The following is a 26,614-nucleotide window of genomic DNA, read 5'->3' as shown; positions in this document are numbered from 1 at the left end:
CTTAACGTTTGTATAACCAAGGAAAAAAGTCTTTAAAACATTTAATAAACTGGTCATTTTGAACATTCAGAAATAACTTTTTCATAACTTAATGGGAACGTTAGAAAAATGTTCTTAGAACATATTTTGTTAGCTGGGAAGATTCTGATTCTTATACTGTTTGAAGGAGATCTCATATTGACTCCAAAGACTCTCGACCCATGGTCAGCATTGTTGAGCTGAATGATATCCTGAGCAAGGCTATTCACCTCAATAAAATCTCCAGCAATGATGTTGATGCTTTCTTTGTCAGAGGGTAGGCCGTCATGGTCTTCTCCTTCTCCTTTGGACACATTATGAGTAAAGTACTAAATTCACATTTCTTGGAGCATTTTGTTGAAACTAAACAGACTTTTTAGTAAACATAAGGTATTTTTAAGCCATCTCTTAATTCACCTGGTCTGCCTATTCATTTCTTGTTATTGAGGTATGAAATGACCTCCTTGGGATCTGAATAATCAATTCGAGTACTTGAAAAAGTTATGAACTATCATTGCTGTTTTTCATAGGGGAAGATATTTTCCATTAAGCCTGTTGAATTCAATTCAAACTCAATTATGTTCTTGTTCAGGGGAATTAAATTAAAGTGAATATTCAAAAAAAAACTTGATCTGTAAGTTAACACCAAAGCACAGTGGTAATTTCTATTATTATTCTAGGCTAATATTAAACTGAAAATCATCAAAATCATCAAATGTATTTAATCTGTTTATCTGCATCTGTTCTTTATTGTTCTACAATCAACTTAGGCTTATGATGCTTTTGGGAAAAGCAGCCCTGTTTAGTGCCTTTCTGCATCCGAAATTGCATACTTTCCTACTATATAGTAGGCAAAAAACAGTATGTGACAAAAGAAGTACAGGTATGTCCAAATTCACAGTACTCATAAAAGAGTAGGCAAAAAGTACCCGGATGACCTACTACTTCCGGCGAGATTCTGAGGTGTGCATACGATGGACACTTTACTATCCCATGAGGCCACAGGAGAGTATTTGTAAATGACAGTGAAGCGACATAATTGACGCTGACAGGTCACGATAATGACAGCATGGCAGATGTAGTACGTCCGAATTAGTTATACTGCACACATTCATACTGTATAGAACTTACTTTTTTTAGCTGCCATGAAGTAATTATTCAAAATATGTACCTACACAAGAGAGTATGTGATTTCGGATGCAGCCCGTCTCTGTAAAGCTCCTCCTTCCGAAAAGCGAAATGTGCTCTGATTGGTTGGCTTGACCACTGTGTTGTGATTGGTCAACCGCTTCGAGTGTGTTTCGGAAATGTCACGCCCCTTACGATAACCGTAAGTTTCAGCACACTACTAGGGATATTGTGACGTGCACGTTCCTGGAAGAAAACCCAAGACTACAATAGTTCAGAATGGAGTGACTTTGTGCTTTGCAACTTTTTCACACTCAAACAACAACATTACACACTAAAGAAAGTTGAAAATGTAAAACAAGCATAATAGGTCCTCTGTAAACTCTTGAAACATTTTATTATTTCAGGTTATTCACAAATACAGCAAAACAAACAAAACAAATTAATCTATTCAGCCTTTGCACCAAAACCTGTAGGTTTATTTAGTATCCTCAAAGTCAACATGAATCTGACCCTATTCACCCTTTTCATTCTGTTAATGCATGGTCTGAAATGACTTTTCAGCTTTCCAGCCTCTTCCCTCCAACCACCATTCTGGTATATAACAGCTACTTTTTCCTGGTACAATCAATTATCTCTGAAATACAGATTATGGAAGTAAAATAGGTTGTAAATGGTGTGTCATTTTGACATTTGTTCATAACGTAAATCACAATTCCATCATTTTTTCACAGTCATGCATGTTTGACTTAATCCAGCAGCACAGCTAAACAAGCATCAAGTTTATGGTTAATATACATTTCAAGCATTAAGTAAAATTACCTAAAAAAAATCCACTAAAATTCATCACTTGCAATCATTTCCTAAAACCTGCAGAAAGATTGCTCTTGGTGTAGTTAATGTAAACAAGGAATTACTTCACATAAATCATGCAATTTCATCTTTAATTTTAGTAATTTAGACAAACTGCTTCTTATATCTAAGGGGCCATTCACATAACGTGTTTTTGGGGTTAACGCAAGACGCGTTACGCAAGTCAGTGGGGATGCGCATTTAAAAAAAAATTAAACTTACTTGAGCGCCGAGTTTTTAGAACGCTGTGTCATGCGCGAGATGCTGTGTCAAAGACACAAGACACGAGCACAATGGTCAAACACGTCTGCAGCGCAGTTGAATGCAAAACACATTCTGTGTGAATGGACCCTAAATCATCTGAAATGAGCTAAGATTGTCTAATATTATATAAAGTTATATCACTGATTGCACAATTAGAACATTGTTGTAGTATTGTGACAGCGAAATGATCATGATGTTTTCATTAACATCACTTTTTCCTTTGTTTTCATCCAGTGTATGAATATGGTGGGATGCCCTTCGCTCCTAAACCAGACACCTGGAGTAAGAATAAAGAATATAATGTGTCATTATGTGTCAGAGGTGATGTCATGCCACTTTGAGCATGATATGAAATGAGACGTCTACCTTAAATATGCAGCCGGCCTCAGGTTCCTTAGCCAGTGACTCTGAATCCATGCCTGTATACGCTGAGGTGACATAGAGATCACTGTAGTCCTTCCCTCCAAAACAGCATGAGGTGGTTTTCTCAGCTGGTAGTTTCACTGTCTGCAGCCGTGTGCCTGAGAGAGGAAGTTCATTAACTACTGAAAGATCAGGCAAAAAAAGCATAGTCTTCCCCAGAACATGTACACCTGTTCTTTGTTTTTCATTTACATGTTCTATTTATATTCAGTTGACTGTTCATTTGCAAGCTCTTGATAGTTTACCGCTAGTCTGTAGTGGGCATAGAGATGTTCAGTTTGTAGTCCTAAATCCCAGAAGAGAAGTAAAAATTGTGAGTCTCTTTTTATACAGTAGATATTCTAACCTGTATTTACTTTTTTCCATTATTTATGAGATGGAAAAATGATGGTATTTGCACCTGATGTGGCGGTTCTCTCATGCTTATCAAGGCTGCATTTATTTGATAAAAAATACAGTAAAAACAGTAATATTCTGAGATATTATTACAATTTATAATAACTGCTTTTTCTTGAATATATTTTATAATGTAATTTGTTACTGGTAGGGTAAAGCTGAATTTTCAGCATTCTAATATGCTTATTTGGTGCTCAAGTATTATTTCTTATTATTATCAATGTTGAAAAACTGCTTAAAATTTTTGTGGAAACCATGAAATGTTTTTAAGAATTCTTTTATGAATATAAAGTGCAAAAGAACAGCATTTATTTGGAATAGAAATGTTTTGTAAAATTATTCATGTCTTTACTGTCACTTTTGATCAATTTAATGTTTCCTTTCTGAATAAAATCACATTGAACTCAAACATTTGAACTGTATATTTGTGTCATGAACGTGAGTTCGATGGCAAATTATGGAAGCAACAGTGTGCAGGCCTTTTGTGCTTCTTCCCTCAGGAATTTTCTGCTGGGTTTATGGGTCAATTTATGAGTAAATTAAAGCTGCAGTCTGTAAGTTTTGCCTCTTTGTCGCCATCTCTGTTTGAAACCTGCAATTGCAGTTATTTGCAGAATTATCATCTTTACGTGGGTTGTGCATCGGCATGACTCCTCAGCGCGGATGAATCTAATGTTTGCTGTCAGTCACTGCATCGGTGTGGATACTGTAATTTTACAGATTCTATGTCTTGGAAATATGACCAAAATAAGAATTTTCACCGGAAAATATCATCTGAACAAGTAAGTAACATGTCTGCTACTTTTGTTCTGACCAACTGAGAAAAAAAGCATTACAATAAATCATGCTGCCAATAGTGATTAAATCTAACGATTGCTTAGCTCGGATCACATCAAACCGTGAAAATTATTATTATTGTTATACTTCGCTCTCAAATTGTTAATGTTAACAAAATCAGCATTGCCTGACCATGTGTATTTAGTGTGTATTCGCGTTACCTGTAGATTTCAGTTTCTGTAGCCACTCCGCAGTCTGACGTCTTTTGCTTTTGACTATGGGTGAATCTCCAGTTGTCACTGATGATTGTCATTTGGACCTTTCTGGATTACAATCCGCCATCAAAATGATGTATAATTATTGCAGCTGCTGTGAGAAAAGGCTATAAATGATCCGTCACAGCATCCTCCACATGCCATATAGCCTACTAGCTGGAACTCCTTTATGTAAACAGACGTGACGTAATGACGCAAAGACGAAGGTGGCATGCTCGAATTTCCAACGGATTTTATTTTAAAACATTATTACAAGCTTACCGTTGTGAATTGGGCTAAGGTAAGGAGATAGTTTTGAACACTGGCTGGTTATGTACTTGCTCAAAAATGGATTTTGGTTAACTTTTAACCAAAAAAAGTTACGGACTGCAGCTTTAAGGTTAACATACTTCAGAAGACTTTCACATTTTGATCTACAACATAAATTATACACACAGTCATACCTCAAAGTTTGAAAATTACATCAAATTACACATTTCACCATTAGTTTTTGAATTATTGGGCTATATGATACTTATATAAGTATTTAATATACTTGTACAAACTCACACACCTGTTTGTGGGTCGATACGCAGCACTCTTCCTCCATTGAAGCAGGCAACCCACAGTTTGCCCTCTGTGTCTATGCACATCCCGTCTGGTATGCCTTCATCTTTCTCCATCTTGTAAACCATTCTGCGGTTAGCTTAAAAACACAATTTAAAGAATACACAGATTTTACAAAACCACACAAAGTCAAACTTTTCACATCAAGACCACAAACCAATGCAAAAAAAACTCACATAGCCCTCCAGTCTGGATGTTGTAATCGAAGGCCTCCACCATGAATGCCAGACTGTCGATGTAATAGAAGATGCGGTGATCCAGTGACCAGTCCAAACCATTGGAGATGCGCACTTGGTTAAAATGCTGGACAACAGAGTGGTCAGGATGGAGGGTGTACAGCGCCGCATCCATCACGTCAGGCTTCACGTCCAAACACATGGTACCTGGACACATCAAAGGAGAAGTGGGAATGGCACAGTTCAAATGGGCTTATTTACTGTGCAGAATTAAAGGGATAGTTCACCCAAAAAATGAAAATTTTGTCATCATTTATTCACCCTCATGTTGCTCCAAACCTGTATGCATTTCTTTTTTCTGCTGAACACAAAAGAAAATACTGTATCCTGTTGAATCCAAAACAGTTTTGGTTCCCATTGATTTCCATTGTATTTTTTGTCCATACAACGGAAGTCAGTGGGAACAGAAACGGTTTGTTAGCAACATTCTTCAAAATATTTCTTCTTCTGTGTTCAGCAGAAGAAACAAATGCATACAGATTTGGAACGACATGAGGATGTCTACATGTCTAGTTTACATTTGCAGAGTAAAATGTGATCTCTCTCATACAGTACCTGCAAAAAACCTGCCAGCTGGATCTACTTTTCCATCATTGAAGCGGGTGTTTGGTTTTTCCTTGTCATTGACATCGGCAACAGCTGTAATTGAACGCTTTACCCAGTCAACAAATGCAAACCGAGTTCCCTCCGCGATGACGTAACCACCTGCCTGCCGTGGAACCACAGAACCTACAAGTTTCTCTGTGCAAAGAGGAAATATGGCATCGCAGAATAAACTACAATAACAGATACAAGCTAATTCCACTTGAATCAATGTCTAATGCATCTTTGAATAAAATGCAAGCTTAAAGGGTTAGTTCACCCAAAAATGAAAATAATGTCATTTATTACTCACCCTCATGCCGTTCCACACCCGTAAGACCTTCGTTCATCTTCGGAACACAAATTAAGATACTTTTGTTGAAATCTGATGGCTCAGTGAGGCCTACATAGCCAACAATAACATTTCTCTCTCAAGATCCATTAATGTACTAAAAACATATTTAAATCAGTTCATATGAGTACAGTGGTTTAATATTAATATTATAAAGCAACGAGAATATTTTTGGTGCGCCAAAAAAAAAACAAAATAACGACTTATATAGTGATGGCCGATTTCAAAACACTGCTGAAATCACATGACTTTGGCGCTCCGAACCGCTGATTCGACACACTGATTCATAACGCTCCGAAGCTTCCTGAAGCAGTGTTTTGAAATCGGCCATCACTATATAAGTTGTTATTTTGTTTTTTTTGGCGCACCAAAAATATTTTCGTCGCTTTATAATATTAATATTAAACCACTGTACTCACATGAACTGATTTAAATATGTTTTTAGTACATTAATGGATCTTGGGAGAGGAAATGTCATTGCTGGCTATGGAGGCCTCACTGAGCCATCGGATTTCAACAAAAATATCTTAATTTGTGTTCCGAAGATTAACGAAGGTCTTACGGGTGTGGAACGGCATGAGGGTGAGTAATAAATTACATTATTTTCATTTTTGGTTGAACTAACCCTTTAAAACATTGAATACATGACTTTTAATGTGGCAACTTAGTGTTAACTTTGGTTGCATTTTCACCAAGTGGCAAGGCTTACCTGTGGCAATACTCTCTATTTGACTGGTCAGAGAGTTCCACCGACTGATCCTTCGACCCATAATATCAACGTACAACAAAGAGGAGTCCTTCTCCTCCCAGACTGGGCTCTCACCAATTTCGTTCTTTTCTTTGATAACACATTCGACTTTTATGGAAGACATGACCTAAAGCACACAAGTAAAGTTAATTTAAATGTATATCCTGAAACAACCTTTATCTTAGACACTGCTTAATTAAGCAAACATCAAGGAAAACAAAGTTCAGAACAATGTCACATGCTAAATAATAAACTAAACTTGCAGCTTTATTTCAGCTATTTTCAGTAACGTTAGATTACACTTACTTTTAGCACACACTCCATGTAAATTCAGCACATAACTTTATCAGCCATTATACCATTAAATGCTATGACATTATAACAAGTCGTTGCTTAAAATACAACAATAAATAGATACAAATAGATATGAATAAATAGATATCATTCAAACCCTCTTGATGTTCATCTTGTGTACAGTACATGACTGATCTGTATAATTGTTTTGCGCCACTAGTGGCACCAAATGGAATCGCAAAAATGAACTGTTGTCAAACCGGTTTCCCTTGAACTCTGCCCCCGTATGCAATTGGTCGAACAAACAGGTAGTCCCGCCCCAAACCCACGCCATTGGTTGAGCCAAACACGCTCTGATGAAACTGATAGCGCCATACTACTCTTATTTAGCATTATAAATGTTTGTGAAACACTTATTAATAATATAAAGTGTAACCATTTAGTATTATAAAAATACATTTAATATGGATCATCAATGCAGAACCTCAATAAATTAAATCTTGAGCTTTGAATGAATGTGTGTGACAAGTGATTGTATAAGGCAGTTAACAAAGCTACAGTTGTCTATAATCATCTCGATCATTCATTTGACACTAACGAAATAATTAATGTTAAATGAAAATGTGAAAAGGCAGACACATTTTATGCAAGCATGTATGTTACAAATGAATCATTGCTCAATCACAATTTGTTGTTGTGTAACACGCTTGTCTAAGCGAGCTGTCATTAGAAATTCAGTGAAAACTGCACTAACTCTCTTATTATAAAACTGACTTTAAAACAAAATAAGATTGCGTGTGAGCTAAACATGAACGATTTGCAAGACAGACGTCGCCACAATGTTTCATTTGTAGATATTAATGTTACACCAACAAAACAATCAGAACTGGAGACTTTTTGTGCAGTCTTCTGCAAGAGTTGAACTACAAAACCACGTGATAAAGAAGTCACGCGACTCTGTGAAAACAGTGTGTGTTGGACATCACGTTGCCAAATTAAGACTTTTATGTTGTCTTACCTTTTTAACTTATATCCTCTTTTCCTCTATGGTCGGTGTTCTTGCACGTAGTTTCGCACTTTGCAAGGTTTCCTCCTGTACATGTGATGTGATGCGAGAGTGAAATTGAGCGTCCTCTGCGGTCATGCTTATAAATACACCCCAAAATCTGGATAAAAGTGCAAGTGAGAGGAGTTTGACCCCAGTCTCTAAAATTTTGTGAGGAAAGCGTGACTGTGCTAAAACTATCATAGACCACCAGAACCAAAAGTGTATAACCCATTTCCGCCAAATTTGAAAAAAAATAAAAAATAAAATAAATAAATAAAAAAAATAATCATGCTTTTGTAAATCATAATTATGACAAAAAGTCGAAACTGACATAAGTAATGTTTATGAAATGAAAAATCGAAATTATGACTGGAAATTCATATGACAAAGTCGAAACTGTGAAATACTAAGTCGAAAATAGGAGAAAATGTCAAAATTATGATTTAAAAAGTCAATTATCTATTACATTGTCATAATTATGACAGAAACCAACTTTTTATCTCATAATTTTGGCTTTTTAATGTCATGACTATTCATTATTATATAACTTAGTCATATTTGACTTAATATGTCATAATTTCAATTTAGTATGTCGTATGTAGAATATTGACGTACAGTAAACAATAATTGTGACTTAGCAAGTCATAATGACTTTTTCATATTTATGACTTAGTATGTCATATTTAAGATTTACCAAAGCATGATTTTTTTTGTTTCGTAAGTGGCAGAAATGGTCTTCCCTAACAGTATGATTTAGGTGCACACATTGCATCCAACGCATTTTGGTAGCCAATCATGGTTTAATTAAAATAACAAATGTTTTGTTATATTAATAAAGGCAGATAATCTCTACAGAACACAGGCATATGATCAATGACAGTATGATTCTGCAACAAACACAATGATTCATAATGCAATTACAGGTACAAAGGTTAAGGTTTACAGTGAAGTGCAAGAGGGGAACCGCTTCTAGCTGTCCGACAGAGGCAGGAAAAACAGAAATTGCTAACGTGCAAGTTTTCTTGCTGTCTGTCTTCTTCTCCCAAGATATTTTCCTTCATTGTGCAGAATTTTCATGAAAATGTTCAATTACATCAGGAGTTGTTTAGTCAGCCGAAAGCAAATTCTGCTGCGTGCTGTTTTGTGCTGGAGAAATGGTGCACAGGGGTTCACTGTTTGACAGCCAATGCAGTTCAGTTGAGCAGGGCAGAAGTGGACAGGCTCACTTTTTGGCAGCAGTGGCTTTAGCACGGTTGAGGCGCTCCACCAGAATATGATCAGTGGTGGCTGAACAGCGTGACAGAACAGTACTGATCTCGGATTCATTACGCCTCTCGATGGCAGCCTCTGCGGCGCCTTCCACATCCCTGAGAGAGAGAGAGAATATTATACAGTGGCTCTTTGTCTTAATCATGAACAGTAATGTACACTCCCATTCCAAAGTTTGGGGTCAGTAAGAATTTTTATCTTTGAATGCGTCCTTGATGAACAAAGGCCCGTTCACACCAAGAACAAAAAACAATAAAGGTAACTATAATGATAACTATATTAGCATCACAGCAGCAGATGTGTCATCTGCCGCTTTAAATGCTTGAGCTCTTTAAAGCAGGATGGATTCTGATAGGCTGTCAATGTTTTTATAGTTTCTCTGTGCTGTTACTGTATCTGCTATTCTTTTACATTTAGAACAATTTTTAGAACTATATCTTTATCATTATAGTTATTGTCCTAGGTGTGAACGGACCTTAAAAGTATTTATTTCTTTCAAAAAAAAAAAATAATAAATTTGTTATTTTTATCTAACACAATGATTGTAATACATTTACACAAAATGGTCTAACTGTTCAAATACTTCTCGGAATAACCTCTTACCCCACTGCGAGGTGAGCTTTGACCTTCTGCTCAGGTGTGACTTTAGAGACATATTTCTTGGCTTCATATTTGTTATGGTGTTTAATGCACATTTCAACAAATGGCTGTAATCCAAGAAAGACAGAAGTATGATTAATTCACAACAATAATTCTCATTAATAATTCTAAGACAGATCAACAGGACATCAGTTACCAGATATCCAATAGGAGACTTTTTGCTTTTGGCAAATTTCTCCAGCTCTTCCCAGTCCTCCTTCTCAGCCAGAGCCTTCAACTTCAGCCACCAGAACCTGATAATAAGAAACACCATCATTCGTATCATCATGACATTCACATTATATTATTCTTCATTTAGAAACATACATTATATTTATATTAAACACATTATATATTTATATTAAACACCCTATCTAGGTTTGTACCTACAACCTTTTGGGTTACATGCATTTATTAAAAATAATAATTTAATAATAAAAAAAAATAAAAAAATATATATGAAGACTTGAGATGCAAAATCCTCTAAGTGCCATCTGAAATTTTCTTCTAAAATTTTTTATCAGGCTCATATGTTTATGTTCGGTTATAAATAGGTCCTTTCTGTTGCCATTAAAGTGAACTAACTAAACATAAACTTAGGAGCCTGATAAAAATGATCATTTAAGAAAATTTTCAGATGGCACTTGAAGGCTTTTGCATCTCAAGTCTTCATATACATATATATATATATATTTTTTTTTACTTCATGTGCCCTCTTAATCTTTAATCAAAATAACCTCCCCTCCCTCTTGCAGCGACATCTCTTCTCTGATGACGTGTTTACCAGTGATGCCGAGTTTGTAAATAAATTGTTCGTTTGAATCGGTTCTTTTTAATGAATTGGTTGAACCAGTTCACCAAATCGGACTCAACAGTCTAAAAAAGTTTGCAGCGAGTCAGCACAGATCTACAAGTTACTCAATCAAAACTCACTTTCAGACATGCCTGATGAAATGAGCCAATATTCATGAGTGTATGATCCTATGTTGCTGACACCGCAGGTGGGAAAGATAAACTAATCCTGTGAGTAAAACTATACCTCTTGTCGGGCACTTTGAAGTCTTTGTAAAGTTGTTCGGCGTGTTTGTGCAGTCCCACTGACAGCAGCATGGTCATGGTGTCATGAAGAGAGAATCCCACAAGCGGCTCACCCTTCTCTTCCTCTAGCTTCCTCTGAAACCGCAGCAGACGCATCTCATCTTCTGTGGCCTGAGACAGAGAAAGGTTTTAATTCTTCTTGATAATACACAGATGTAATTTTCTGGCTACACAGACAACAAACTCTGACCCAGGCTGCTAATCTAATAGTCTGAGGTCTTCACCTTGGCAGAAAATTCATTCTTGGCTTTGTAGTACTCGTCCACGGCACTTTGTAAAAGACCAATCCGAGCTTCCAGTCTCTGCAATTACACATACACACACACACATACATCACATTTTGTTCTTAGTAAAAAAAAAAGTCTGCACATCATGTGAAGAAATGAAGGTGGAAAGCACAGAAGACAAACCTCACCAATTCGTGGAAATGAATCGTTCATAATTTCATGATTTCTTAAACTTTATAGCACTTCTGTCATTCAAATCATGCAAGTGAGAAGAAAATAAGGAAAAAACAAAAGCTGTTGTGAAGAATTGTAAACACCTACCTGCTCTTTATAACTGGCCTTTACATAGAAATTGCCAAGTTCTTCATGATCATCATCTTGATTGAAAAGATCTTTCAGTGTTTCCTGTTCTTGATGTTTACAGAACTGAAACATAAAGACAATCAACAATCAAGGTTTAAAAATGCAGAGGACAATGCAACATTATCTAAGTGTAAACAGTGATCTTTGAAGTGTTATTTTAGTATTATTCATATAATATTAAAGTGTTTATTAATATTTTGCATTAGCTTTTATTTTTAGATTTTCAGCTTTCATTTTTATTTTATTTTAAGTTTTAGAAATGTTGAGTGATTTTCTTTTTCTTTTTTTTTTTTTAATATTTATATTTATATTTAATTTTTATTAATCTTTTAGTTTTAGTAATTTTAGTAATCAAGTTTTTCAAGTTCAAGTTTTTCCATATAATATTTATATTTTAGATTATTTCAATTACTGAAAATGTTTTTAATAGTTTTACTTTGAGTTAACAATAACAACATTGTGGCTATAGAAAAGCTGATATGAATTGTCTTATTGAAAAATTGCCCTAAATAGGCAGCATTCATTTTTTTTGTCTCTGAAAGTGACGTGTAAATGAAGCAACCAAATCATAGCCAATCAGAAGAGATTTGATGTTTAATACACAGCTATGAGCAGAGTGGTTTGGACCAATGAGATTTTATTGTGGCCATTTGTCACATTCATGCCTTAGCTTATGAATATTAAGTGTTTTCTAAAATGTCGTGTGTACCTGTCTGTAGAGGCTCAGAGCCACAGGTTGGTTCCTCAACATCATGAAGAAGTCTCCTCTGTTCAGCTCATTCTTCAGGTACATGACCACTGTGTACACTAGCATAAAGAAAACATGTAGGTAGGTAAACCATCTCTATGTATCCAGTAGTCTATTAAGAAAGTAACAGGGTGTGTGTTTCTAAGTTTTGGAGGTTTTGGAAGATATATGTGAATGTGTGTTTACCGAGGTCTGTGTCTCCACTCTCGATGGCTTTGCTCAAAGCCAGAGGACTCTTCTTCATTTTTAACAACAGTGGGACCTGCTCACCAGAGCGAGGCTCAAACTCCAACAACTGGAAGAGAGAGACCAACACAAACTGACTTACAACCCATAATATCAGTTAATAATAATTCTGTGCCCCTTGGTCCTTATTAGTACATGTTCTGTGGGTGCACGTACCTTAATGGCGAGCTCTGTGCGTCCACTCTCATATGCTTTAGTGGCGATTTCAGAGTAGGAGATTCCTGCGGCATCAGCTAGCTTCACACTCACAGATTTTGCTATGACTTCATCTGATTCCTCCTTCTGCTGGACCTACATAAACACACACAAAGGAAACAAACTTTTGTAGGACTTCACTTGATGGGAACTTCCCTCACAAGTTTCTTTGTGTTGCATTGAAACCTCTCAGAATGGAAGAAATGTCATACAAGTTTTAATGTGTGCAAAGAAACCCATCTGCACCTGCAAATGTGCTCTGGTTCTCTAAACAACAGCTGTGAAAACCATTCATTTCTGTGGCTTTATAAAACTCATAATGAACGGGAGAAATCAACGTTATAATGAATGGGGATTTCAAAAAAAGGACACAATATGCTCACCATACATTTATTTGATTAAAAATATCTTACTGAACCCAAACCCTTGAATGTATTTTATATAAAATACTGAAATAATTAATTAAATAAAAATCTTAAATATAACATGTAGTACTGTATAATTTTCATTGATTGTTGTTATTCATATTAATATTAAAATAATAATAATAAAAAATATTAACATTAAAATTCATTAAAGGAATAGTTCACTTCAGAATTCAAATTTCCTGATAATATACTCACTCCCATGTCATCCAAGATGTTTGTCTTTCTTTCTTCAGCTGAAAAGAAATTAAGGTTTTTGAGGAAAACATTCCAGCGTGACCTTTCCAACATGACTATGTCATGTGTGGCGTATCGCGTATCGAGCATTTGTGGTTAAAAGGTTATATACATTTTTATTTTTTTTTAGAAAATGGCAGATCGTTTCACTAGATAAGACCCTTATTTCTCATCTGGGATCATGTAAAGCCCTTTGAAGCTGCACTGAAACTGCAATTTGGACCTTGGACCCGTTGGTAACCGTTGAAGTCCACTATATGGAGAAAAATCCTGGAATATTTTCCTCAAAAACATTAATTTCTTTTTGACATGAACATCTTGGATGACATGGGAGTGAGTAAATTACCAGGAAATTTTAATTCTGAAGTGAACTAATCTTTCTATGGTTCCCAAATTAACCCATAAATCCAAACCAACCCCTTACAGACATTGTCTGGCATTTGTAGCTTTTATTATTATTATTATTATTATCATTATTAGGCCCATTTTTGCATACCTTTTTATCAGTCAGGACATCACGACTGTGTTTTTTTTTTTTTCTTCTTCTTCAACTTTCATGGGGATATTTTCAGACATTTGACCTTCAAAAGTATAGTAAATTATCACCTTGGAATTATAAGGTTCTATCTAACATTTTTGTCAAAATTGAGTTATTCACATATTCTTAGTCTGTGACAACTTATTTACATTATGTAATGTTTTTTTTTTTTTTAAAGTTGTGTACATTTTGGGACTTTTTTTTTTTTAGAAAACAAAAAGGTTCTATCTACAAAGTCGAATGGAATGCAAAAACTTTGAAGCTCAATATCTCAAAACCGCTCATAAGAATGCAGATACAACCTTATAATTCCAAGGTGGTGAAATATGTACACACACACAAACCTTGTAGCAGGCCCAGTGTTTGAGTACTCGGCTCACTCCCTGATATTCTGGAGTCTTTAGATAGCGGCAAACCTCAATAGCCAGTGGATAAAGTTTACGATACACCAGTCTGAGACAGAGAAAGAGCCATAACTTAAGATGAATAATCTGCTTTGTTACATTCATCTTAAAACTTTGCTCATTTCAAAGGAAGTAATCACAAAACAGATCTCGGAAATGCAAACAGACAGCTGTTCTGCACAAAATCATCTCACCTGTCGATAAGCACCTGTACGGTCATCTGTTTGAATTGAGTGTGGGTAAGAGGAATGCCGACGGTATAGTCTCGTACTGCATTCAACACCCGCAGGTCTCTACACATGCTGACAAACTGCTCTGGAGGAAAATTACTCAAAAAGCACTTCCCAAATGAGGCCGCCTGCAGGGAGAACGAGAGAGAGAGAGAGAGATACATCATAAACCCATTTTTAGTGTCATTCTATCTGTAAATGAAATGTCTCTCCTCCTGCAACCTTCAGCCTGTGTGGCTCACCCTCAGGAGAGTTTTCTGAGTCTCGGGTTCATGCTCATGTCCAGCGGCCTCCACACACTGCCTCACTGCCTCGCTCAGCAGACTCTGTTCTTTAATCTCTCTCAGATACTCATCTGCCTTCTGACTCTCTTTCTGCAAATATTTTCACACATAAAAACCATTAGACGTAATATACAGAACTTGCCATAATTAGCTTTCAACATGAAGACTTTTTTTATGTTGGCAAAAATGAAACATTTTGTCCTAATAGATTATCCATCTATTATGTATTAGGAAACTTAACATTTTTCACTGTAAAGACACCGTGTTAAGTTTTAATAATGTGTTTCCAACATTCACTGTGTCTTACCTCATATTCTTTATGTGCCTCCAGCAGTAATGCTCCAGGAGCCATTGAGGCAATTTTAAAGATCTCCTCACACGCACCTGCAGAGAATCATGGGAAAATCAAATCACTTGTGGGCTTGTAGGACGGAGACAAGCACCATTCACTGGGCAGCCGTGGCCTAATGGTTAGAGAGTCAGACTGATAACCCGACAGTTATGGGTTCGATTCTCAATACTGGCAGCAAAATGGCTGCCCACTGCTCCAGGTGTGTGTCCATGATTTGCAGTGTGTGTGTGTTCACTACTCACTACTCCTAATGTGTGTGTGCACTAACTTGGATGGGTTAAAAATGAAGGCCAAGTTACCATACTTGGCCTTCACATGTCACTTTCACCTATACAAATCCTTTTAAAAGTTTGAGGTTAGTAAGATTCTTTTGTGAAAGAAAAGAATACTTTTATTCAGCAATGATGCATTAAATTGATCAAAAGTGACAGTATTTTAATGTTACAAATATTTCTATTTCAAAAAAACAAAAACAATGCTGTTCTATTGAACTTTCTATTCATCAAAGAACCCTGAAAAAATGTATTGTGGTTTCCACCAAAAATATTAAGCAGCATATTTCAACATTGGTAATAATAAGAAATGTCTCTTGAGCAGCCAATCAGCATATTAGAATGATTTCTGAAAGATCATGTGACACTGAAAACTGAAGTAATGGCTGCTGAAAGATCAGCTTTGCATCACAGGAATAAATTACATTAAAAAAAAAAATCTTTCTAACCCCAAACTTTGAACAGTAGTGTAAATTTTTCTCTATATACATCATCTAACCTGGAACCTCTTGCAGAAGCTCATGGTGCGTTCCACTGATGATCCGGACACCGTCCAGTTCTGGCACGAGAATCGATTCGTCGTCCAGGTGGTACTTAATTGTTTCTTTACACTCTCCCACCACTAGGAGAAGCCCATCCCACATGACCACAGCCGACGGCTGCTGACTCTTGGGCCTGCGACACCTGCAAGAAAAACATTACAATCTTGTCCTTAAAACTAAATGTCAGTGAAAATATCCATAAATCATGCAAAGTGTAAAATGATCTCATACCAGGCCATCTGTTTGGGGGGAGTTTTGATTTTGGTGTCCACCTCGCTGAGTTTCTCCTGCACAAGACAACATTCATCACCTGATGCTGCTTTGTTGTGCAAAAGTATTAAGACTGTAATTAACACTTAAGACAAAGTAATTACTTAGATTGCTTAGACAAGTTGCTACAATTGTGACCAGAATATACAGGTTCATAAAATACATTGAAGTGATATTGCTGGATTTCATTTACCTTTAGATTAGACGTACCCATCCACACATGACCAGAGTCAGTGAGCAGTGCCAGATACTTATAACTGAATGAGACACATATGTGAACTATACTGGATGCGTCTGGAGAGAGACCTGGAGGAGTCTGACACACACACACAGAAACAAATTCTTTCTTATCACAAATGCTTTCTTATCCACATTGGCTGTTTTCACACTTAACTTGATTGCAGAGTCCGATTCCACATTGCACTTCAAAAATAGAGTAAACATTGTAACATTGTGAAATAATATTACAATTTAAAATAACTGTTTTCTATTAAAATATATTTAAAAACGTAATTTAATCATGTGATGCAAAGCTGAATTTTCAGCATCATTACTCCAGTCTTCAATGTCACATGATCTTTCATGTGCTGATATGCTGATTTGGTGCTCAAGAAACATCTGTTAATATCATCGATGTTGAAAACGGTTGTGCTACTTAATATTTTGTGGAAATATTTTTTCTCAGAATTATTTGATGAATAGAAAGTTCAAAAAAAAAAAAAAAAAGTTCATTTATTCGAAGTAGAAATCTTTTGCAACATTATAAATGTCTTTACTGTAACTTTTGATCAATTTAATGCATCTTTGCTGAAAGAAAGTAATTAAAAAAAACAACAAAAAAAACAAATAAAAAAAATCTTACTAACCCCAAACTTTTGAACAGTAGTTCTAGAATGACTGTTCAATGCTTTTTAAACATTTTTTTATTTATATAATCTGAAATCAAACTGACATTTCAGAAGACAGCTGCCTATGAGGCTATTGTGATGCCCTCCTATATTTCTGTTACAGTGAGTGAGGTTGTCCGAAAGTGAGTGTTCATTTTAGAGACTGATTAAATCTGAATATCTGTGTAGTCTGAGTGTGTGCGAGTGTTCTTTACCACAGGTGTGCAGGCTGTATTGTCTAAGATGAACAGATGAGATTCATTGGCCACCAGCACTTTACATTGCCTGTCCTGAGTCAGGACTGCCCAGCATGAAGGAACCCCCTGTAGACCTGAATTTAAAAAATTAGAAACCTCAACTCTCGATCCTTCTAACTCACTTACAGAACCATGTGAAATTAGGTATTCTTATAATAGCACAAAGAATGCATTTTTTACCTGGAATTTCAGGTAACCGCCTCAGTTTTATGTCATCAATGTTCGTGGCCAAAGTGAATCGCAAGGCACCTGTCAATATGGCAACTCCTGTCCCGTATGGCGAATGGAAAATCTTGGTCTCCAGCACCTGACTCTGAGAAACTTCCTGTGAGAGAATCAATGCTATGGTTCAGTGATTGGTTCAGTGAATCAATACTGATTTAAAGAAGCAATGCTTTAATAGTATAGAATCACGAATGCATCCTGTGCATTCTCACATTGCCCATGCTGAAGTGTCTCTTGAAGCCACCAAAGAGATCATAGACAAGCACAGTGCCATCCTCCTGAACACACAGTAGGTCATCAGACACCGTCCAACCCAACTGCTTCACCACTCCACTCTTCCACTGAGACAGACAAAGAAAGAGAGAGAGTTTACTATACAAATCATTTAAACAGAGCAGTATTTTTAGTCACTCATAGTCAATGCAAGGGCTGCACGATTTGGGGAAACATCTAATTTTGATTTTTCTGAACTGTGATTGCAATTCAAAATGCAATTTTAAAAAAATTCCAGGTTTGCTGTGTTTGTGGTAAGTAATTAATGACAGAAATTTCATTTTTGGACTAACCCTTTAATGCGCATATACTGTATATTCAAAGAAGTCACAGCCTTTGCAATCTGATAATCGCAAGAAAATCTTTCTGTTTTATTTGATGAATCACGCAGCCCTGCTGTGCCACAGTGTGTTCTTACTTGAAAACTGGCCAGAGACAGTCCTGAGGAAGAGTAGATTTCTAACTGAGGTCTGGCACTGGGAGAGCGGCGGCTGTGCCCCTTTAGGAGAGCTGATAGAGAAAGAAGTGTCATTCTCTTTGAACTCCACAAAACAACTCTATGTACTGAGATATAATCTTACTCAACAACATTCAGCTTGGCTGATCTCTTCCAAAACTCACCGATGGGACCCCCATATGGCGCTGCAGCGACCAGACAGTCTCTCAGACCATCTTTCAGATTCCAGCCCATCTCATACAATTCAATCTTTCTGTTTCAGGAAAAAAAGAACAAAGAATGAGAAAGGGGTTAAAAGCATAATAGCACCTGGTATAACTATTTTGCTGGACAACATAAAGCCAAGCTTTGCCTAGATAAACACAACCCATGCTTTCTGGGAAACCTCCTTGGGGTTTGTCCTCTGTAGAGGACATTTGTTTTTAGTCAATTTCTCCGAGATCAAACATGGCACATTTTAATGCACTTTAAAGCAGACAACCTGCCATCAACTAAACATATAATTTCATTGATGTGTTTAGGGGATGGAAATGACAAATGTCTTTTTTTTGCTGACATTACAGTAAAAACATTTCATTAAAAAGCAGGTATATTACTTAGTAATATGTAATATTTTTCACATGGCTTCTTATAAATATCTTTGTTTTCAAAGCAGTGAATGGATGACTATTTTCCCCAAACATCCACTGAATGGAAACTTCAGGACTTAGAGTACAGTATATATTGGGAAGACATCACAAGTCAAAGTGGTCAACAACTACCAATATTCCATTTCCTATTAAACTCCAACAATACTGTCACTACTGCAGTATTAATAATAGCATAAAAACGTTAATTAAAAAAAGATATTATAATAAAGAACTCTAATTTTTGCCCATGTGTAATAAATCAGTAAGTAAACAGACTATTACATAAATAAATAATTCAGTATGATCTTTATTAAAATAGTAAAGAACGAACGTGTGAGGTCTAGTTCATGTATTTAGTGGAAGTTGAGGTTTCTGTGTCAAACATTTGGTTACAGTATTTTAAGGTGACGTAGTTACATTGTACTTACTCAGATAAGTACTGAGTAATATTAATTAACTACATGTACTTAATATAGAGTTACAGTTAAAGTTAAGGTTTGGTTTAGGGTTAGCTATTTGTAATTATGCGTAATTTACTGTTATTACTATAGTACATTAGTACATTAAGTAACGTGTAACTACGTCACCTTAAATTACATTTTATTAAACAGCTTTCAGATGATGGCACTGAAAATTCATACGTATACTGGTGTACATCTAAAAAAAAAAGCAACGTTTTATAAACCTAAATGTATTTTACAACACATTTATTATATCGGTGGTGCAGAAGTCAGATATTTGTGAATGAAAAGCATAATTTTTGACTGCATTTGTCTTGCCTTCATTACCATGGTCAGACCAATGTCATTTCAGTTAGATTACATAAAACAAATTTATTGAGAACAGTAGCCTAAACACATTTTGAAGAAACAGGCAGTTGTGCTGCGAACTAATTCACTGCCACTCATGACAGCTGTCACATGACCCAAGTGACAACTCATAACAAACCCCCAGTTTAAAAGCTCCATTTTCTCTGTACCTAAATGAGCAGGTTGAGCATTTGTGCAGGGTTATGGTTTCATACTCATATTCCGCACTATTTAATAAACAGAATGACTAAGCTGTTCTGTTATTTACCTGTAAAAAGCCTCGCCCAAAGGGTTCCAGTTAGCTGTGACAAACGCCATGACCTCCGCTCCTGATGAAACGTTGCAAAGTCTTTAAGCTTATGATAAATGTCCCAGATAGCGCTGCATTATGATTACTTATTTTTGTGTTGTTTATTTCATTCTCTCTCGCCCATCTCTTCCTATCATCTTCTTCGGTGTCTGTGATGACATTGATCAGAGACTGGCGTCTGTGTTTGGCGCCTTCTAGTGTTTTGGCAGTCGCAGTAGCGTACACTATGCTCTTTCTAATTGCTTATTTATTTTATTATACAATTTATCATTTATTACAAAATAATACATTTTAAATTAAGTGGCTATAAGTTTCTCTGTGCAGTTATTGATGTAAAAAATCTGCTGTTGAAGCACGTAGACTGCGTTGTCACGTGGTATCTGTTACTTTTCTCAACGCTGGTAAGAACGGGTCAAGTCGTTTGCGGTTATAGCAAGGCGTTTCTAGAGTACTTGATTTGTAGGTCAGTTACCAGTGATTAGAAAGCGCTTGAAATCACCTCCGGAGGAAGACAACTTTCTTCAACAACATTTTGCCGCGCAGTGAATAATATATTACCACATGGTGTCGCTGCTCCTCCACATGTCACATCTATCCAGCTGCACCCACACCTGATATGGACACCTGTTGTGTCGTTTGATCCAGAAATGGACAGAAGAATGGCGCAGGTGTGCTGGCTTTTAAAACGTACCCTCTGGGCATAGCTGTTGTCTTCATATTGCCTATTTGAAACGTAACCTCATTCAGCTAGAATGTAGCAGGCTGTAATCATTAGGACTTTTGTGGTGGGAGATAACATGCCGCTGTTGAGCGTCTCAGAATCGCATTATTGTTAATATTACAAAAGCAGTCTTGCTATAATTACACTCTTGTCTTGTGAGGTTGGGGGTTGACTATTTAACTGTCAATCAAATGAGACCACTGGGAGTCTGGGAGTCCTCTTTTCATCCAAGAGCACAAAACAATTAGCTAAAGGATAAAACGTTGTATTAACAATAATACATACTTATAAGAGGTTTCATGAATTGATGTTTATTTTAAATATAGACTCTGCTCTCGTCATTATTAGTATTTTTTATTTTGATTTAATAGGTAGACCTTATTGTTAATTCTAGGATATGTGTGGGGATTCAAAAACAATAAAAAAAAATATGAGTCATTCTTTAAAATTAGCCACATTACAAAGGCAGTAATAATGTAAGAAGACATGACGAAAGAAGATTTTTGAGAGGAGGGAGGCTGGGTCTGTGGAGGAAAATTAATTTATTTTTCACTCTAGCTAGAGCAGGACAAATTTATGTAGCCTTACTGGGATAAATAATGTCATTATTTAACAATGCAGAACATGCCAAGTTGCCCCTATATAATTACAGTTATTCTAATCTAAATAATGATATCAGTATATAAAAAAGTATACACTAGTATTCAAGTTTGGGGTCAGTAAGGTTTTTGTTTTAAAGAAATTAATACTTTTATTCAACAAGGATGCATTAAATTGATCAAGAGTGACAGTAAAGACTTTTACACTGATACATAAAAATTCTATTTCAAATAAATGCTGTTCTTTTGAACGTTCTATTCATCAAAAGTATCACAGTTTCAACAGAAAAGTAGCTCAACTGATAATAATACTGTATTTTTAGTCAAATAAATGCAGTATTGGTGACTTCTTTCAAAAACATTAACAAATCTTACCAACCCCAAACTACATAATAACGGATAATAACTTAAGATAGCTGTATAAATGAACTTTCTGAACATAACTGTATTTCACACTCTACTGACTGCCGCTCTGTGAAGTTACATAGTTGCAATAAAGCATCCATACCTGTAGGTGGAGGGTGAACCAACTCCAGGGTAAGGCTAGATGCATTTTCTCCTTAAAAACACATAAATAGAATGCCATGAAATAGTTTTAAGTTATGTGTCACTTAGCAACAACCTACACATCCCAGCATAAACGCTCCTGATAAATTATTTGTTATTAAAGCGGCTTCGTTCACAAACCAGTTGAACAGAAAACTCAGCAATGTGTAGATTCTACCTTAAACGTGTTTGATTGGCCTTTGTGTTCAAGAAGTCAACAGATATGTTGGCTATATTGCTCAACACTGCAAAACGAGTTGTAAATAGAAACCTTTGACAGGTTAGTTCACCCAAAAATGAAAATAATGTCATTTATTACTCACCCTCATGCCGTTCCACACCCGTAAGACCTTCGTTAATCTTCGGAACACAAATTAAGATATTTTTGTTGAAATGCGATGGCTCAGTGAGGCCTCCATAGCCAGCAATGACATTTCCTCTCTCAAGATCCATTAATGTACTAAAAACATATTTAAATCAGTTCATGTGAGTACAGTGGTTCAATATTAATATTATAAAGCGATGAGAATATTTTTAGTGCACCTAAAAAACAAAATAATGATTTATATAGTGATGGCCGATTTCAAAACACTGCTTCCTGAAGCTTCGGAGCGTTATGAATCAGTGTGTCAAATCAGAGCGCCAAAGTCACGTGATTTCAGCAGTTTGGCGGTTTGACACGCGATCCGAATCATGATTTGATACGCTGATTCATTACGCTCCGAAGCTTCCTGAAGCAGTGTTTTGAAATCGGCCATCACTATATAAGTCGTTATTTTGTTTTTTTTTGGCGCACCAAAAATATTCTCGTCGCTTTATAATATTAATATTGAACCACTGTACTCACATGAACTGATTTAAATATGTTTTGTACATTAATGTAGTACATTAATGGATCTTAAGAGAGGAAATGTCATTGCTGGCTATGGAGGCCTCACTGAGCCATCGGATTTCAACAAAAATATCTTAATTTGTGTTCCGAAGATTAACGAAGGTCTTACGGGTGTGGAACGGCATGAGGGTGAGTAATAAATGACATTATTTTCATTTTTGGGTGAACTAACCCTTTAAGAGTTCAAACACCGAATTTGTTTCACCAATATGCTATTATTACAGAGAAAACTGATCCTAGACCAGCAGTTATGGGCAATTAGAAGCAGCAGCAGTCAATGGTTTGAGTGAGAAAATTCCACACTAGTCTCAAGTCTTTTCTGCATCACAATGTACTTTGATAAGAGTCTTTACATGAGGATCTCAATATTTTTGCAGTGAAGCTGTGGTGAATAATAATAACTACATTTATGAATGACTAGCCAATCCACTTGATTGGAAACTGGGCTAAAATGATTTTTCAACTGATTTGAATCGAATAAACATCATTGCAAGCTAACTTTCCAGTACTGATTCAACCTGAAGAAGTTGAAACAACCATTAGTGCTCTTGAACGGTGTTTGCTGTGTGAGTTAGAGAGCGCAGGTAGGCTGCCATGCAGGGATTGTGTCTGATCCACTGCTGGTGAGGTAGATGGATGCTTCTACGCCTCTGTGGCCCGTGATTTAGAGAGCGCGACAGCTCTGGGGTTGTCTGAGGTGGCTACCACCTTTCTGATCAGGCTGATGAAGAGGAAAAAGCAGACCATCCATCAGCGCCCGCAGAGCGACCATTGTCACTCACACACTTACAGCCAGAGAGAGAGGGACTTAAAGCTTGTGCAAAAGTGCCTACTTTTCAAATGTCAGCTGACATGGGCCTTTCTTCTGCTGGAGTGGTTCTGTCTTTGAAAATAACCCCAATCTTCCTCTATAGTACAAAGCTTTTCCTTCAGTGGGAAAGCTTAGGGACAAACCTGAAAGGAAAATTCCAGGTTCAGTTAAGTTAAGCTCAATGGACAGCATTTTGCATCCATCCATCCATCCATCCATCCATCCATTCATCCATCCGATTTTAAACCATGAAGTCTCTGGAAAAACTCTCTTCACAGATATATTTGCACAAAGCATTTATTTGATCAAAAATACAGTACAAGCAGTAATATTGTGAAATACTATTATAATTTTAAATAACTGTTTAAATATATTTTAAAATGTAATTTATTCCGGTGATGCAAAGCTGAATTTTCAGCATCATTACAGTGTCACATGATCCTTCAGAAATGATTCTAATATGCTAAATTGCTGCTCCATAAACATTTCTTACTATTAATGTTAAAAACAGTTGTGCTGCTTAATATTTTAGTGGAAACCGTTATTACCCCCCTCCCCCCCAAGATTCTTTAATGAATAGAAAGTTCAAAATAACAGCATTTGTTTGATATAGAAACCTTTTGTAACAATGTAAAAATCTCTCTTATCACTTTTGATCAATTTAATAATAATAATAATAATACATTTTATTTATATAGCACCTTTCAGACATAAAATGTAGTTCAAAGTGCTTTACATGATCAAGATTACACAGATGAACAGCAAAAACAATACTGAGCTTAAAAGATACATCAGCATAAAAGATAAAAAGGATTTAAATACATCACACAATATAAGATACAAACATATAAGAAAAAAAAAACCCAAATGATAATAATCTGCTATAAAACACAAAATGATAAAACATTGAAAAAAACAATTTATTATAACCAAAAGTACAAGCCAAAGTAAAAAAATAAGTTTTTAACTTCTTTTTAAAAATAGTAAGTGTGCTAGCTTCCCTAATATCTAACGGTAGTGTATTCCATAGTTTGGGGGCATAATTAGCAAAGGCAGCATCTCCAATTTTCTTTCGTTTATACTTGGGGACCTCCAGTAGACCTGTATTTGACGATTTTAAAGTTCTTGATGGAATATAATTAATGAGAGACCTAGCAATATAGTTAGGTCCTTGTCCATTACGAGTTTTATACGTGATGAGTAAGACTTTAAAATCTATCCTAACTTTTATAGGAAGCCAAGGCATTGTAGCCAAAACTGGTGTTATATGTTCTCTTTTTTTGGTTCTAGTTAACAACTGAGCAGCAGAGTTTTGGATAAGATGGAGTCTGCTCATTGATTTTTGTGGGAGACCAGTAAAAAGTGCATTACAATAATCGAGTCTACTTGAAATAAGAGCATGAATTAATTTTTCTGCATCGTTCTGGTTTAAAAAAGGACGAATTTTAGCTATGTTTCTTAAGTGAAAGAAGGAAGATTTTGTTACCTTATTAATGTGTGAGTTAAAACTTAGATCTGAATCTAAAATAACGCCAAGACTAGTAACCTCTGGTCGTTAATTTTACCAAATTCGTGACAGTTCTCTTTTAATTTTTGGGCCAACTAATAAAATATCAGTTTTATCCTCATTTAATTTTAGAAAATTGGTACTTATCCAATTATTTACTACCATAAGGCAGGTAGTAATCGAATTAATTGCCTCAGTGTCATTTGGCTCTACAGAAATGTACAGTTGAGTGTCGTCATCGTAACTATGGAAACATACATTATGTTCTCTAATAATGTCACCATGTACAATGAAAACTATAAAGGACCAAGGCAGCTTCCTTGCGGAACTCCAAAGTGAGTTTCATGTTTCTCAGGTACATGCTCTCCAATTTTGACATAAAAATTTCTCCCTTTAATATACGTTTTAAACCAATTTAATACAGAATCAGAGAGACCTACTAGTTTTTCTAAACGATTGATTAAAATGTCCTGATCGATCGGATCAAACGCTGCACTTGCTGTATAAAAATATTATTTTCTTTCAAAAAAAATATTACTGACCCCAAACTTTTGAACAGCAGTGTATAACAACATATATTAAACCAAGTGGCATCTGCAAACAAGTGATCTTTTCATGCTGAGCAGCATAGATAAATTATATACTAGGCTATACGCTGGAGTGTGTGTAAATGATGCAAAAGGTGATTTGCAACACAGAATCTCCATTTCCCAGCATGCATCAGACATTTGCCTGGACTGCTTTCATTTAATACCAATCGAGCCCACAGCCGGAGAAGAAGATTTAAGTCATTTCCGCCATAAAATGCTTCCTCATTAAGCCGCATCTCATCGCATGTGTAATCATTAGTCCTTGATACAATGCGCTCAGATTCAGAGAGTGCCGGGGTCATTTTTAAGCAGCACTTAAGCAGCCGTTAGGAAGTCTGACATCATGATAGGGGCACTTCCCTCTCCATTCGTAACACTATCTCCCCCATTAGGCTGCAGGGCGGTGGAGGGGCAGTAGCATACGGGTAAGGGGCAAGAGGGGAGCGTGTGTGTTTATATGGTCTGTCAGAGCGGGACGGGGTGCGTGGGGGCTGTTGGCTTTTAAGGTGTCAGTGGTAAAATTTATAATACACCATAGAGAGGCTTTAGTAGCACTTGCTGGCCGCACTCACTCAATAGAAATCAGATTAGAGGGAAAAAGGCCCGTCAGTTATCGGAGTTTGGAGAAGCAACGCAGTTTGGCATCGGACCACCTGGACTGGAAGTGAGGGGTGGAGTCTTGGGAAAAATCTCCCTGCAGAGTCATTACTCAGAGAGTCATAAGGCTCAGGTGTCTGTGTTATGGACGTATGCGATGAGGCAG

The 26,614-nt window shown here is 36.3% G+C and overlaps 2 protein-coding genes across 2 annotated transcripts; both read right to left on the bottom strand.

Moving 5' to 3' along the window:
• Positions 1 to 1,524: 1,524 nt before the first annotated feature.
• rgn (regucalcin) lies at positions 1,525 to 8,147 on the bottom strand. The gene is made up of 7 exons (XM_051897225.1): positions 7,970 to 8,147; positions 6,619 to 6,784; positions 5,531 to 5,716; positions 4,916 to 5,122; positions 4,687 to 4,818; positions 2,629 to 2,783; positions 1,525 to 2,539 (listed from the first exon to the last, which is right to left on the bottom strand). The coding sequence occupies exons 2-7, from the start codon at positions 6,779 to 6,781 to the stop codon at positions 2,489 to 2,491; spliced, it is 894 nt and encodes a 297-aa protein (XP_051753185.1). The 5' UTR covers positions 6,782 to 6,784; positions 7,970 to 8,147; the 3' UTR covers positions 1,525 to 2,488.
• A 632-nt stretch (positions 8,148 to 8,779) lies between these two features.
• Positions 8,780 to 20,364, bottom strand: vps16 (VPS16 core subunit of CORVET and HOPS complexes). The gene is made up of 22 exons (XM_051897223.1): positions 20,144 to 20,364; positions 18,602 to 18,690; positions 18,399 to 18,490; positions 17,920 to 18,048; positions 17,663 to 17,807; positions 17,441 to 17,556; positions 16,532 to 16,654; positions 16,300 to 16,355; positions 16,026 to 16,210; positions 15,210 to 15,286; positions 14,861 to 14,992; positions 14,583 to 14,746; positions 14,329 to 14,437; positions 12,746 to 12,880; positions 12,530 to 12,638; positions 12,305 to 12,402; positions 11,554 to 11,658; positions 11,230 to 11,307; positions 10,947 to 11,116; positions 10,065 to 10,161; positions 9,872 to 9,975; positions 8,780 to 9,366 (listed from the first exon to the last, which is right to left on the bottom strand). Exons 1-22 carry the CDS (start codon positions 20,191 to 20,193, stop codon positions 9,222 to 9,224), a joined length of 2,508 nt encoding a protein of 835 aa, XP_051753183.1. The 5' UTR covers positions 20,194 to 20,364; the 3' UTR covers positions 8,780 to 9,221.
• Positions 20,365 to 26,614: the final 6,250 nt, after the last annotated feature.

The sequence above is a fragment of the Ctenopharyngodon idella genome, chromosome 6 (assembly GCF_019924925.1).
Source record: "Ctenopharyngodon idella isolate HZGC_01 chromosome 6, HZGC01, whole genome shotgun sequence".
Classification (NCBI taxonomy): domain Eukaryota; kingdom Metazoa; phylum Chordata; class Actinopteri; order Cypriniformes; family Xenocyprididae; genus Ctenopharyngodon; species Ctenopharyngodon idella.
This window is presented reverse-complemented; position numbering and strand designations above follow the sequence as displayed.

What these genes read in the sequence shown, in the direction of transcription:
- rgn (XM_051897225.1), bottom strand. Translation starts at nt 6,781, where the DNA reads ATGTCTTCCATAAAAGTCGAATGTGTTATCAAAGAAAAGAACGAAATT. An exon ending in AATAGAGAGTATTGCCACAG is followed by an intron (nt 5,717 to 6,618) that starts GTAAGCCTTGCC and finishes CTCTTTGCACAG; the next exon opens with AGAAACTTGTAGGTTCTGTG. An exon ending in AGCTGGCAGGTTTTTTGCAG is followed by an intron (nt 5,123 to 5,530) that starts GTACTGTATGAG and finishes TGATGTGTCCAG; the next exon opens with GTACCATGTGTTTGGACGTG.
- vps16 (XM_051897223.1), bottom strand. Translation starts at nt 20,193, where the DNA reads ATGGCGTTTGTCACAGCTAACTGGAACCCTTTGGGCGAGGCTTTTTAC. An exon ending in ATACAGCCTGCACACCTGTG is followed by an intron (nt 16,655 to 17,440) that starts GTAAAGAACACT and finishes TGTGTGTGTCAG; the next exon opens with ACTCCTCCAGGTCTCTCTCC. An exon ending in GAGTGGAGACACAGACCTCG is followed by an intron (nt 12,403 to 12,529) that starts GTAAACACACAT and finishes TCTTTATGCTAG; the next exon opens with TGTACACAGTGGTCATGTAC.